The following is a 14,352-nucleotide window of genomic DNA, read 5'->3' on the forward strand; positions in this document are numbered from 1 at the left end:
AGGAGATTGAGCTCAAACACGTCCGAAAGAAGTGGGTTCATCAAAAAAAAAATAATTTGTTTCCCCTTCCGTGAGAAAATGTCTCTGTAAAAATTAGATTATTTAGACATTCACGATTCAGATCTATTATATAAGTATTGAGGTAGGCTGCATGCTAGGCCCGCAGATATGCCATTCGGCCTATTTGTTTAGGCCCCATTTCGGTTTTAAAAATAGGGAAATAATATTGGTACTCTAAAAATTGATACATGCACTCCAAAAAATAAAGGAAAGTGGCTTTAGAGTTACATTGATTTTAGAGTGTTTGCATCAATTTTTAGAGTGCCAATATCATTTTCCTAAAAATAAGTACTTATTCTTTGAAAAGTAGCTTATTTTTTGAATTAAAGATGATGAATTGTGAGAGAGAGACATGTCTTGAGAAACGGGATTAAGTACTTACCTTTTAAGAAGAGAATGTCGAACACACCCTTAATACTGTATTTGCTAGTTCTGGTTCTAATAGTAAACATGGAGAAAATCTTTTTAAAGGCGGAGACGTGAATAGTTGTTTAAGGAGCTAATTGCGATCATCCAAAAATGTTTTGGACGGTTCGGATGTTAATAAAGCTTTTTTGAAGAAAAATTTCATTAAAATCCGGACCGTCTAGAACATTTTTGAATTATTACAATTGATTGCTGCTGTAACGAACTTGTTTTCAGCAGAGGCGTCAATAAGTTTAAGTTTCTCTCGTAAACATGTTTGGTGTAAATTTAATCACCGGTCTTTACAAAAGTGCTATTTCTAGAATTGTACATGCTTCCAGCTTCCCCATAGTTTCTTTCATTGCTAGTACATTTTTTAGTGTTTGTTGGGAGCGGAGGCGTTAATACACGAACACAAGACGATTTAACTGAATCAAATAAATAATAATAGAATAAAAGATTATATTTTGAAGTCATTGCGTATTTTGGAAATATTCCATTGGGTTTCATGTTTCACGGTTTTGAATTAATTTGCTAATACTTTTTAAATATTTTTTGTAGTTATTATGTGAGTTACGGAGTATTATGTAATTAGATTATATGCAGTAGTTTATCCTTCGTGGATGCTATTTCATCAATTCAAAGTCAAAAACCTCCCCATCAACACACATAATATGAACAACCATTTGTCGTGAACGAATGATTTGCCGTTAGGGGCGGCTCCAGGATTTTAGTTTAGCGGTGACAAAAATATAAAAATAAATAAATATTATTCAAAGCTCTATATGAAATCAACATAATTAATTTGGTTGAGTTTATGTTTGGCCTAATTCACTTTGTTCTATTGAGCTATATTATGTACTTACTCACAAATTCATGTGAATTTTCATTTGCTTGGGGCTATGAAAGAATCATTCAGTGCTGACAATACTTAGATTATGTAGGATATTCTGCGTGAATATTGCTACTCTATTTCATCAATTCAAAGTCAAGACCTCACCTTCGACACAAATGATATAAACAACCCTTTGTCCTAAGCGCAAGCTAGGTTGTAAAGAGTAAATTGTAACGCCCCGATTTTCGAAAATAAAATCGGAAGTATTAAATATTAATTTTTTGGAAATTTATTAAATTAAATTCAAAATCTCAAACAGATAATTCACCCTAAAGATTCATCTATTACAAACCATTGTGGAATACTGAAAATAGTCTTCGTGGTAATAATTTAGACAAAATAACAGAGCCGTCTTCTAGGATTGATACGGACCCCAAGGGTATACTTGCTCAGTCTCCATCTCCGGATTCATCTCTAGGTAATATCGCCCTCTTTCATGGTCCTGAGTCTCTACCTGATTCTCTGCAAAATCTGACACGGATGCCAGACAATCCGTGCCTGAGTGAAAAAGTTCACCCCGTAATATAATCCAACCCAATCACCCCTCCTTTACAGTATAACTAGCAGGTAACAATATATCATCAATGCAGAAAAGCAAAATACCTATAAATCTATTCATTATTGATCGATAACATAACCATAAGGAAAAATCTAGTCATGCACAGACAATAACTACGGTTTGCCTATCTTAATCACCACTTTAAAATCACCATGGGGTTCCCACCAATTTTATCATCACTAAATATCGCTGGACCACCTGTCAGGTTTTATCAACACAAAATATCACTGGTCCACCTGCCAAGTTTCATCAACACAAAATATCGCTGGACCACCTGCCAGGTTTTATCATCGCAAAATATCACTGACCAACCGTCAGGTTTTATCATCGTGAAATGTCACTGACCAACTGTCAGGTTTTATCATCGTAAAACGTCACTGACCAACCGTCAGGTTTTATCATCGCAAAACATCACTGGACTAACCTCCAGGTTTTACTGACGCAAAATATCGCTGGACCACCGCCAGGTTTCATCATCAAAAAATATCACTGGACCACCGCCAGGTTTTATCAAAACATCGCTGGGCTTACTTTGCCAGGTTTTATCATCAGAAAATAACTCTGACCCTATCCGCCAGGTTTTGTCAAAACATCACTGGGCTTACTTTGCCAAGTTTTAAATCATCACTGGACTCCCGCCAATTTCAATTCATCACTGGGCTTACTTTGCCAATCATCATTCATCAATCAATACTGGGCTTACTTTGCCAGGTTTTAAACCATCACATCCAACTCATCACATCTCAAAATCCCGTCTGCAGGCAATCTAAAAATAAAACTTTCCAACTTATCCATTATCTAGCATCGTCTAGATGAGTTCTATTTCGCAACACCACCCCATGTCTCTAAGGTCCGATCTAGCATTCAAATCAAGTATCGATGTAATATACAACGGATCAATAATAATTAAAATAATTAATAAACAATGTAATCACGCAACTTATTATGAACGGGCCGTTGCCCTTAATCTTGTATGGTCACAATGTCAATAATAAAGTAAGATATTTAAAAGAAATTAAAAGGAAAATTTTCTAGGCTTTTAATAATTAATTCTAAGATAATAGGTTAATTAAAAACTAATTAAATACATTAATTGGATAAAAATATTGAAACATTTATCATGACTTTAATAAGAGTCCTAAAGGTCCTATGCAACCGGTGGAGTGTCAAAAGTTGGGTTTGGAGGGTCACGGGATTTATTTAAATAAAGACGTTAAATAAAGTGATCGAAAGTGAAGTAAATAGATAATAAATAATTTACAAAATAAAATATGCTACAGTTAACAAAATTTCATCTTCAGAATATAGAGAGTCGAAATAAAATTATTCGGGCATTTATAATAACGTTTATAAGGTCGTAAAGAATTTTTAATTGAAAACACTGTAAAAATAATAATAATTAGTAAATTAAATAAAAAAATATGCAATTAACAAGATAGCATCTTTGAGGTGTGAGGAATCAAGAAAAAATAGTTTGGATATTAAAAATATTATTTGAAAGGTCGCACATATTTTTCGTTTGTAAACTTTGATAGATAACGAACAAATAATTTAATAAATAGATAATTAAATAAAAAAAATATGATTTTAACAAGTTATGATCTTTGAAGTGTGAAAAGTCTAGGAAAATAGTTTGGGGGTCGAAAACGATGTTCGGAAGGTTGAAAAGTCAATTCGAAACAAAACAAGTAAAACCGCAAGGTTGGACCGGTTTGACCTTGCGTCTGGGAGTCTACCGCGAACTCGGCGACTGGTTCTTGCGGTCCGCAGGTTGCGGCCGCAAGGTTCGGGTCAGATTCGATTTTTTTGGTTTTTGGTCACAGTTTTGATGCATGGGTTCGTCCGGGCTATTGGGTTATGCATAAAAACACTTAATATACTTAGAGGAGTGTTTGGAAGGGATTATAATACTTTGGTTCGGGCCGAATTGATTTTAAAATGAAACTTTGAATTTGGGGAAGACGACTTCGGTTTCTTCGATCGGGGAACCTTGGGATCAAATTGGCCGACGTTTGGTGATGCTAGGAGTGGTAGGAACAGATTGGAATGATCGGATTGGGTTTCGATTGGCTTTGGAATGCAAACCCACTTTTCTCTCTCTTTCTCTCTCTCTCTAGAATTCCATAGATTGGAGCTTCGATTTTCTCCGATTTCTCTCTCTTTTCTGGACTGGTGGGGCGTGGGGAATTTCGTGGTATGCCCTAGGGTCGGAATAATGAGGTATATATAAAGGAGAATTTTTAAAGAAGGGTGATAAAATTGTGTTTTAATGGAATTCAAACTCTTGGCCGAATATGGACGAAAAATAGGATTAGGGAGGAAGTAGAGGCTGAATAGGATAGGGAGAGATGAAAGGAATTTCGTATGCATGCATGCATGTAATTTAAAAAATAATAATAATAGTAAGATAATTAAGATAAGATAATTATATTTGTATATATCCATAAGGAAAAAAATATATATATATATATATATTATTAATACAAATAATACTTTTTTTTTTTGATATTATTAATGCTATTAATAATATTAACTCTATTATTAAAAAAAAAAATAAGGTCGAAAATCCGGGTTGTTACATAAATACTTACTACGTACTTATTTAAGAAGATTATGTTAGATCAAACTTTGAAATTTTCGTACTTAGGATTTTGTTCTCATCAAAACAATCCAAATAAAGTCACCTAATATTTATCTTTTTCTTTTTTCACGGACCTAATACTATTTATCTTTAGACTTTCATCTTTTTCAAAGTATATGCATCTCATATGGGGGACCTGATTCAGCATTGTGTTCTAATCCACTACTATGAAGACTCATCTCATAAAGAACCAGGAAGATAGAGTGAGAAGTTTTAATTTTTTTAAGGGGAAAAAACCGAAATGGTCCCTGTAGTTAAATGTTTGTGTCAACTTGGTCCCTGTAGTTGTAATTGGCTCAATTTATACTCTATACTTTTCATTTTGTTCCAATTTGGTCCAATTACTAACTGCCGTTAGTCCGCCGTTAGTCCTTTTAAATAAAGACAAAAATAAGCCAATAAAGACAAAACTAAGCTAATAAGCCAATTTTTTGGTATTTATTCAAAAAAATTGGATTTCGATGGTAATTTTTTACTTTTTAGGTTCCTCTCGTCATGACGAAATAATAATCCCGAAAAAATTGACAAAAAAACTAACAAATGCAAAAAAATTGAATAAGAACAAAAAAAAAAAAGCCACTCGGCTTATTTAGCCGAACAACCCCTGAGTTTATGTAATATTTTGACTTTTGGACATAGTTCTTTATCATGTTGTGACTTTTGGATCTATGTCATGTTGTGACTTTTGGACATAGTTCTATATGTATTTTCAGTACTATGCAGAAAAATAGGCATCTCAGTATTTGTCCACAAGTTGAACAAATAGACAATACCAATTGTTATGTTGTCTCATGGCTGATCATGAAAATGCTGAATTAGAGGGCAACTTTTTGCAGAAAACTATAACCAAATTTCTTCTCAGGTGCCTCATTATCTATGGAGAATGGAAGAATGAGCTGTGTTTTGGTTCACTATATTAGGTAGGCCTGTGCAAAAAACCCGTCCACCCGCAACCCGGCTCGAAGGGTCCTGGATGGGGTCGAACATGTGCTACGGACGGGCACGGGTTCATTTTCTATTAAAAATCAAATTTTGGTTCGGGGTCCGGGTTGGTGCATTTCTTACCCGACTCGAACAATTCATAAAGATTAATTCAGTTTTTGGTCAAACCTGACCTGACGTAAAGAATCGGGGCTCGCGGACGGTTCTTACCCCTTTTCGGTTCGGTTTGTGGGCTTAAAACATTTGTTACCCGTCATGTTGGGTGTCAAACCCGACCGCCCGACCCGTGCACACCCCTAATATTAGGGCAAGAGGGGAATGAGAGAATTACTATTTTAACCCCAAAAAAGGGGCCATTTGATTTTGCTGTTAAAAGAACTAACTGCGGACTAACGGCAGTTCGTAATTGGACCAAGTTGAAACAAAATGGAAAGTACAGAGTGTAAATCGAGCCAATTACAACTACAGGGACTAAGTTGACACAAACACTTAACTATAGGGATCATTTCAGTTTTTTTCCCTTTTTTTAAAGTCCTTTATAATTGAACATAAGGCAATTCTGACACCATTAAAATCGAAATGTGAAGCGTTCATGTACCCATTCCTATCGTTGTTTCAAAAAAAGAGAGCGTTCATATACCTATCATTAGTGATAACTAAAGAAAAATATTCGTTTCTATGAAGCAGTAGATGAACAATTCGAATCATTGATGTGTATTCGAGATGGAACCACAAAATGGAAGGAGCTAAGATTTCTTAAATCTTAGCAGTCGGGTCAATAGCATTATTACACCTTAATAAAGTACAATTGAAAAGTATCATGTTACCCTTTGATTTGAAAGTATTATGTACTCCCTCTGTTCGAAAATCTTTGTCTTTTTTGGGGTGCGTATTATTTTTTAATTGATTATATCTTACAATTTATAATCTTTCAGGTGATTTTAAATTTTTTATATAAAATAGCTCATTGAGATCTATCAAATAAGGTCTATATTTTATATAAAAAAATATTATAAATTAGAAGATATAATCAATCTTTTGAGACTTCCAAAAAAGAAAAAAGGACCAAGAATTTGAGACAGATGGAGTACTTTTTTTCTAATATATACTTGTTGCAGTTGTGGAATCCACTATTTGGTCAAAAAAATGGAGTTATTCGATCCCGTTTTGCTAATGTTTTTATTTTTTAAGTACTTTAGGCCTCATTTCGCTAAAAAAAATAAGTAGCACTAATTTTTTGAATTAAATGTGATGTATTATAAAAAAAATGATATGTATCGTAAAATGAAAAATAAAGTACTTAAAAGAATCATCGGAAAAGAATCAAAAGAATGATTGCGTTGAATCCTTTCCGCCTACTTTCTTACCACGAAACTACCTTGAAAATTGAAGGAATAGAATATACGAACTGAGCTACACACAGCAATCTGTGCACAGATTGTGCACAGATTTTGTTGTGGGGTCCACCACGGGTCCCATACAAATCATCCAAGCCGTTCATTAAATGTAAAACATTTTTTCAAGGGGAGTAGTGCTACATGTACCGACCTCCCCGGTACCGAAATCGTACCGCCGGCCACCGGACGGCCGATCCGAGCCGTCCAAAAATTTAAAAAAAAAAAAACGAGGGGGCCTACGCGAGAATCAACGGCATCCGAGGTGTGTAAGGTTCTTGATCCGAGCACCCTTTTTTCGTGTATATATGTATATTCGCGGGAATATACATATATACACGAAAAAAGGGTGCTCGGATCAAGAACCTTACACACCTCGGATGCCGTTGATTCTCGCGTAGGCCCCCTCGTTTTTTTTTTTTAAAATTTTTGGACGGCTCGGATCGGCCGTCCGGTGGCCGGAGACGGCCCACCGGTGGCCGGCGGTACGATTTCGGTACCGGGAGGTCGGTACCAATATCATTTCTGTTTCAAGGGTCCCCATAAAAAATAAGCTCAATCCAATACCTATAGATACTTCATCCAACCATCTAACTTTTCATTCAGATTTCTGGATAATTAAAAGTTGTATGATTGGATCGAGCATCTATAGGTATCGGATTGAGATTATTTTTTACGGGGACCCTTGAAAAAATGTTTTACATTTAATGAACGGCTTGGATGATTTGTGTGGGATCCGTGGTGGACCCCACAACAAAATCTGTGCACAATATGTGCACAGATTGTATGTGTGTAGACTTTCTGGAATATACAGAGCTATTAAACTGATAAGAACACAGATATAGAGCTTAACAACACAGATATAGAGCTCGGGCCGGCTCAGAGGATAGATGAGAGAAACAAGTGCTTCGGGCTTCAAAAAAAGGCTAAAAATGAGGGTTCAAAAAATTCTAGAACACCTATATATATATATGGCCCAAAAAAATAAGGGAAAATGACGGCCAATAACGTGTTTTGATAATTAATATTTGTCAATGACATTTTCAGTATTAACAAATGTTCTTGACATGTCCTTGACAGATATTAATTATCAAAATAAATTTTGGGCTGTCATTTTCCCAAAAAATAAATTGCTCTAAGTTTCCTTTATACAAAATAGAATATAATGATTATCAACTCTCATAGGTCATAATCCATTAGGCTACGTTTTGTTTAATAGAATGGAATAGACAATAGAATGAAATTGACAATGCATGGAATGAAATTGAGAAGATTAATTTTCAAATAATCGATTTTGAAATATTGTAATGGTTTCATTTTTTTAGAATAATTATATGCTTATATTTTGTAATGTTAAATCTTTTGTAATGATTTTTTTAATAAAACTCTTTGTAAACCAATTTTTGTATAAAAAATATAAAAAAATCTCATTCAAAAGGTTCACTTCCAACCTTCAAAATTTATGAACCGACCCTATAGAGCAGAGCTACCATTCTTATCGGCGAGACAGCGAAGAATAAAAAAACGAGTATTTCCGGCGTTCTAACTACTGGACGAGCCAAAGGCCATGGGGCATCCCAATTCCCACTTGTCCTTTTCCTTTCTCATTATTTACTAGTATTTTATTAGCTAACCTCATACGGAGTACTATTATATCCATTAGAGATATCCATTAGGGTGGGTCCCAGAAACCAAACAAATATTTATTTTTTAAGAAGACAATTTTAAGCTCCAAAATCATGTGTTTAAGCAAATAAATTTTCTAGTAATATAGATCTTATTTGATAGATCTCATTGAGATCTTTTAAACAGTGTAAAACAAATTGAATTTTTTTTTCACTTACTTTACGTTTGAGTTTGAAAACATAAAATAAACTGCTTATTTTTTAAGAAAGTTTTTGAAACTGGACCTTAGTCACTCAAAATCAATCCAGTTGGCCAATAACCCGTTGCCGGTTGCATAATATGGAATCTGATTCCGGCCGCAACTTTAAGAGCCCTTTTTTTTTTTTTTTTTTGAGCAAACTGGGAAAACTATTAGAAAACAAAAAGTTTATAAATACAATTTCGGACACAATTATGTCCGAAATCGTTAAATGTATGTGGATCCATCCGGCTCTTCCAACGGTTCTAAACACAATCGCGTCTGAAGTTGTGTTTCAATCGTTGCTCATTACAAAAACATTAAATAAACGTTTTGAGAAGGGTCCTTTTCAAAAAATAATAGTAATAACCAATGAAAAGTGTAAAAAAAAAAAAGGTTTAGAAACACAACTTTCAGACACAGTTCTAAACTGTAGAAATAACTGTGTCTATTGTCCCGAGTGGTTGTATGCATGTCAGCCTAAATGAATGATAACAACGGCTTTGGAACACAACTAACGTTTGGAGCGATGTCTTAAATTTGTTATCCAGTTTTGCTCATTGAAAATGCATTTGTGTCGTATACCCGAAGTAAAGAGTAAAAAATACTCCTCCTCCCTAGTTGCTTTTGCAACAGAGACTGTTTCTCTTCTTGTTTGGGTGTTATGTTCCCTTCACTTACCCAACCCACATTTATTAGTCCGCTATCAACCTCTGTTTTTTTTAATCTCTCTCTCTCTCTCTCTCTCTCTCTCTCTCTCACACACACACACATTTATTAGACAGTCCGCTATCAAACTCTGTTTTTTTTAATCTCTCTCTCTCTCTCTCTCTCTCTCTCTCTCTCTTAAAACGCTCTGTTTCCCTTTTCCTTTCACGTTTTAGGACAAGTGGCTGTGGAATTCTCTTTCCTCCACAAGTGTTCAGATTGATCTGATCAAATTGATGGCTTCAACTCTGATCTTGGTGGTGGTTTTTGTCATTGATCTCGTTGCTTTTGCACTTGCTGTTGCTGCTGAGCAAAGAAGGGCTAAAGTGAGTAGTTCATTTCCATGCCTTTCTCCCTCCTCTTTCCCTTTTCTTGTGTTTTGTTGCTATTTTTGTGGAATATGTATTGTGGGTTTCCTGTATATATATATATGCTTAATTCACAGATTCTTGTCTCCAAAATAGGAACCCACTTCGCTGATTATGGGTTTTTTGATTTCCCTGGTTTTAAATCCATGAATTATGTGTTGTTGTTCGATTCCTCAGTTTTCTGTTCTGATATAGGAACATATGTACATGAGAGTACATAACCACAGCCCCAGGATTAGTCCAGTTGGTTGGTGTATTTGCTTCCCACACAATTGACCATGGTTCGATTTTGGGGTCAGTTCGATTTTGGGGTCAGCCGCAAGAAAGTAATTTCATGTGAATTCGGGTAGAGTAATTTCATGTGAATTACCTAGTACTGGGGTAGATGGCCTGACTTTGACCGGACCAGGGGATAAGTTAAAAAAAGAGTACATTTACTGTTATGCTTGCTTTGTGTTGTGAGTTGCATGTCTAGGTTCTTGATTCGTAATTTCAATCCGTCTATAGAATTTGCTTCTATTTGTGAAAGTAGTCTCTAGATTATTCAATAAAGTTCGATACTGAGTGTTGATTAAGAGATTTGTGAATTTCTCTGGTTTAAGTTAACGAATTAGTTGTAATTCACAAGATCCCAGTTGATTTCTTGACGTTAGCCGTGGTAAAGCACTTGATTAGAACCTCTAGCAAAATAGTCAGGTGTCGTGGAAAAATATTCTGCAGATATTGTTGTCCTTATGGGCTAGATAAGATGTTTAGATGTTGTTATGATCTCGGTCACATAATTCTCCGTAAGACTCTCTGCTCCTGCCCTCAATTCACGTTCTATGCTCCCACACTCAATCCTCGCTCTCATGATTTTTAAGTGTTTGGATGTTTTCGGAAGGCGCTCTCGCTCCCTCTCTCACGGTCACGCACACGAATTATGTGACTTAGGTCATAAAATGCCACCAAAGGTGACGCCACGTTTGACAAACGGCATACAGCTGAACAAAAGATTTTTCATTTTCACATTCATTAAAAGTTATACTAATACGTAGGACGAATACCCAGCCAATAATCTTTGATCACCCACAGCCCAAGAAGCCCAACGATCAGCCCTCAATATGAACACTCAGTAGACCAAAATTGTTGCCCTTAGCTTTAAGATGCAAAAAATAACCAAAACGAAAGCAGCACATGTTGGGGATAACTTTTCCTGATGATTTCCCAATGGTCGTATCTCACATATGAAGCATCGATAGTTTACAATTAGCAATAGCTTTGACGGATTGTTTGGTTAAGTAAACCAAAAACAGATGTCTTTGATAACCATTGATAATCTTTCAAAAGATGAGAACTCGTCGATGGAAACTGCAATATCTTATGTATTTTGTATTATTTTGGTCAAACTGTTGATATTAATACAGGGGAGTTTAATTTATGCATAATTGTATAATTGAACTAGTTTTAGTTTTGTATGAATACCCCGCCAAAAGTTTCTGAAGCCGCCACTAGAGGCCAATGCCAGTTTTGGCTTTCCACATCTGACAACTTCTGCTGTCATAGGAGTTAACGGAAGATTTGATCTCTTTTGATTCCCAATCCACTTGATTCTTCCTTCTTCCTTCTGGACCAACTTATGTTGCCAAAATCTTTCTACTATGATGGGCGAATTTGTGTTATTGTGGGCCTACAAAAGAAAGTGAATGGATCGTATGAGTGAAGCAATTTTCTAGACCCACGAGAAACAAAAGCAGAAAGCAGCCATGTCAAGATCTATTTTATGAGTTGCGTCACTGTAATTTCCAATCCCAGATTGTTTTTTTCTGTTTTTTCCAAAGTCAAAGATGGATTAACTCTTATTACGGTTTTCAAATTCGAATTTCGAAAGACGATACATGTCAAAGCATTTGTTCTTTTCTTTTTTCTTTTTTTATCGTTTCCATATTTGCTTACCTTCTTCTGTGGAAACTTACGGAGAATGTAACTGCATTATTTGAATATGCATTGTGTGACCTTTTAGCAGGGATGAAGTTTCTTTGCGTGCGAATAAATTGAAGCCATTATTGGTTTAGGCTTCTACTAACTCCATCTCCTCTCTCTCTCTTTCTTCTTTTTTCTCCTTTTTATTGGTGGTGGTTTTTTCTTATATTTTTTATTATGGCTTGTGTCTCCCTTTTTCTGGTTATAAAATTGGGAAACCAGGATAAGTAGGTGCTTCCTCTATTCCCATTGGCGAAAACACGGCTCATGCATTACAGTCTTCTCTAACAGGCCTCCACCAAAGTCAATTCAAGTAATGAGCCCTATTGTGCTTACGGTTCAGATATTGCGACCGGCTTGGGAGTGGGGTCACTGCTGACTCTCATGGCCAGTCAAATCATTATAATGGCAGTAAGTCGATGCATGTGTTGCGGGAAGGCTTTGAGACCTGGCAGTTCAAGGGCATGGGCAATTGCTTTGTTCATCACCTGCTGGTATGTGCTTATCTCTTGTTCATGGCTTGCCTTAATTGGGTGTTTGCTCATATAATTTTCGCTGAGATTTAGTTTGTTTTTGGATGATGGATTTCTGGAGGGGAAGTACAAGATAATGAAGCGAACAAACTAAATTAATTTGTTTCATTTTTCATATGGAGATACCACTTTCTTTTCCCTTAATCCAAAGGCCCTGAAACCCAAAATTTTTGACAAGAAATGGCCATTGATCGGATAAACATATTAAATGCTAAATGCTTCAGAAGTTTTTAAAATTGAATAACAAGTCTGCAGAAGGAGCTTTGAGTTTTATGTCTTAAGTTTCGAGTTTGAAACTTGTATTATTTTGTTATTTATTTTTAGTTGAAGCATTAATTTTTTCCTTCTCTTGAACGGAAAATGTAAATGGACCTTTTGTATGCTACACTACACGAATGCAGACCTTGCAAACTGTTACCAAGCTAATAAAGTATAGAATATTAGAGAACGTGCAGATAAAAGTACGAAAATATATTGTTGCAGTTCGTTTATTTTATCCAATTTTAGATGTTCTTTTGACCTTTTTTTTTCAAAAAACTCAATTTCCTTAAAAGATGATTTAATAAGACTATATTTATCTTTTACTTTATTCTAACAATATCCTTCTAATTTGGCTAGCAAAATATAGGGACCCTATGTCACGAGCTCACTTACTGATTCTAGAGTGCTAACATCCCGTACCACTTCGTAGTCTCTTTTGCGCTCCAATGTTTGGAAAACATTCTGTATCTTTGGATGTTTCAGGGTGACATTTATCATTGCTGAGCTTTGCTTGCTTGCTGGTTCGGTGAGGAATGCCTACCACACCAAGTCGGCTTTGTCTGCTAATAACCCTCCTAGTTGCGAGACGTTGAGAAAGGGGGTCTTTGGTGCAGGGGCTGCATTCATTGTTTTCACTGGTATTGTCTCCGAGCTTTACTATGTTTACTACACTAAGGCAAATGACGGTTTCCAGCCAAATATCGACACTGGCATAAGGATGGGAACCTACAAGTGAACTCTGTTGGAGGGGATAACTTGGGAAGTGTTTCTTTGTATCTGTTTCATAGTTTTCTTTCTTTCCCACTTGTCCTCCTCGGTGATTCTGATGGTGAACTGCTACATGATACATTTGAACTACGTTCTACTGTATTGTGGTGATGAATTGTAGATTGCTGTGTCTTTGTGAATATATACTTGTTATCGTTTAAAGTTTAAATGATGATAGCTAGTCCATTGGAAGTTCGCGGCCAATGATCTTTACCTTACGAAAGATTAAGTAGTTGTTGGGTCCTCCCTTTGTTGACCTTAGTTCGTCACCAACACATAAAACATACATGATTGACAATTTCCAGTTCTTGGGGATTTCAGGACTCCTCAGAATATGGAAATTTGGTATTTGTGTTCATACGTTGAGTCTCGTCGTTTTTTCTGGTACACTTGCGAATCTGCATCACACGGAATGATTTTCGCAAAATTCAGTCTGTAACAAACATAGGTCTTGTCTAAAATTTTGGCCTGAAGCCTCGAAAACGTTTGACCGTGATTGCTTGTGGCGCATTGGTCGAACTTGCATCTGGGCTGAGCCAAGTGTTTCTAATAATATTCTTTCTACTTGGAGCAAAACTTGGAAAACTCTTGGTCACCTTCGTCTATCGATCCTTTTGGGCTTTTTCTCTTCTCTCACATGGCTAAGATTAAAATGTCTCATCAAAAGATTCAGCCTCATAATCTTTGAATTCCAAACAAAACAAATTTCCTTTACATATGGGTAGAATTTGGGTAGAATTTCAGCAGATGGGATAGTGAATTGGTGTGGCTTCCGAGGAGTAGGCAAGTTGCCGAACCTCGTATATTTGTTTGTTCTGTTTTGTTACCTTTCTTTTGTTTTCTCTTGTGTGTTTTCAGTGATTTATATTGTTCCAAGATCCGGGGGATTTGGTGTGTTGGTGAGGTTAAACGCGTACTCAAGGGAATGTTTAGGCACACTCCCAATCTTACAACCATTCTTACAACACATCTAAGTGGCAATGCCACATAAG

General features: G+C 35.9%; 1 protein-coding gene across 1 annotated transcript; it reads left to right on the top strand.

Annotated features, from left to right (window-relative positions):
- The first annotated feature begins 9,388 nt into the window (after positions 1-9,388).
- On the top strand, positions 9,389-13,552 carry LOC131312789 (uncharacterized). Its single transcript, XM_058340769.1, has 3 exons — positions 9,389-9,794; positions 12,090-12,292; positions 13,076-13,552. Exons 1-3 carry the CDS (start codon positions 9,705-9,707, stop codon positions 13,326-13,328), a joined length of 546 nt encoding a protein of 181 aa, XP_058196752.1. The 5' UTR covers positions 9,389-9,704; the 3' UTR covers positions 13,329-13,552.
- Positions 13,553-14,352: the final 800 nt, after the last annotated feature.

This window comes from Rhododendron vialii, chromosome 13a (assembly GCF_030253575.1).
Source record: "Rhododendron vialii isolate Sample 1 chromosome 13a, ASM3025357v1".
NCBI classification, from domain to species: domain Eukaryota; kingdom Viridiplantae; phylum Streptophyta; class Magnoliopsida; order Ericales; family Ericaceae; genus Rhododendron; species Rhododendron vialii.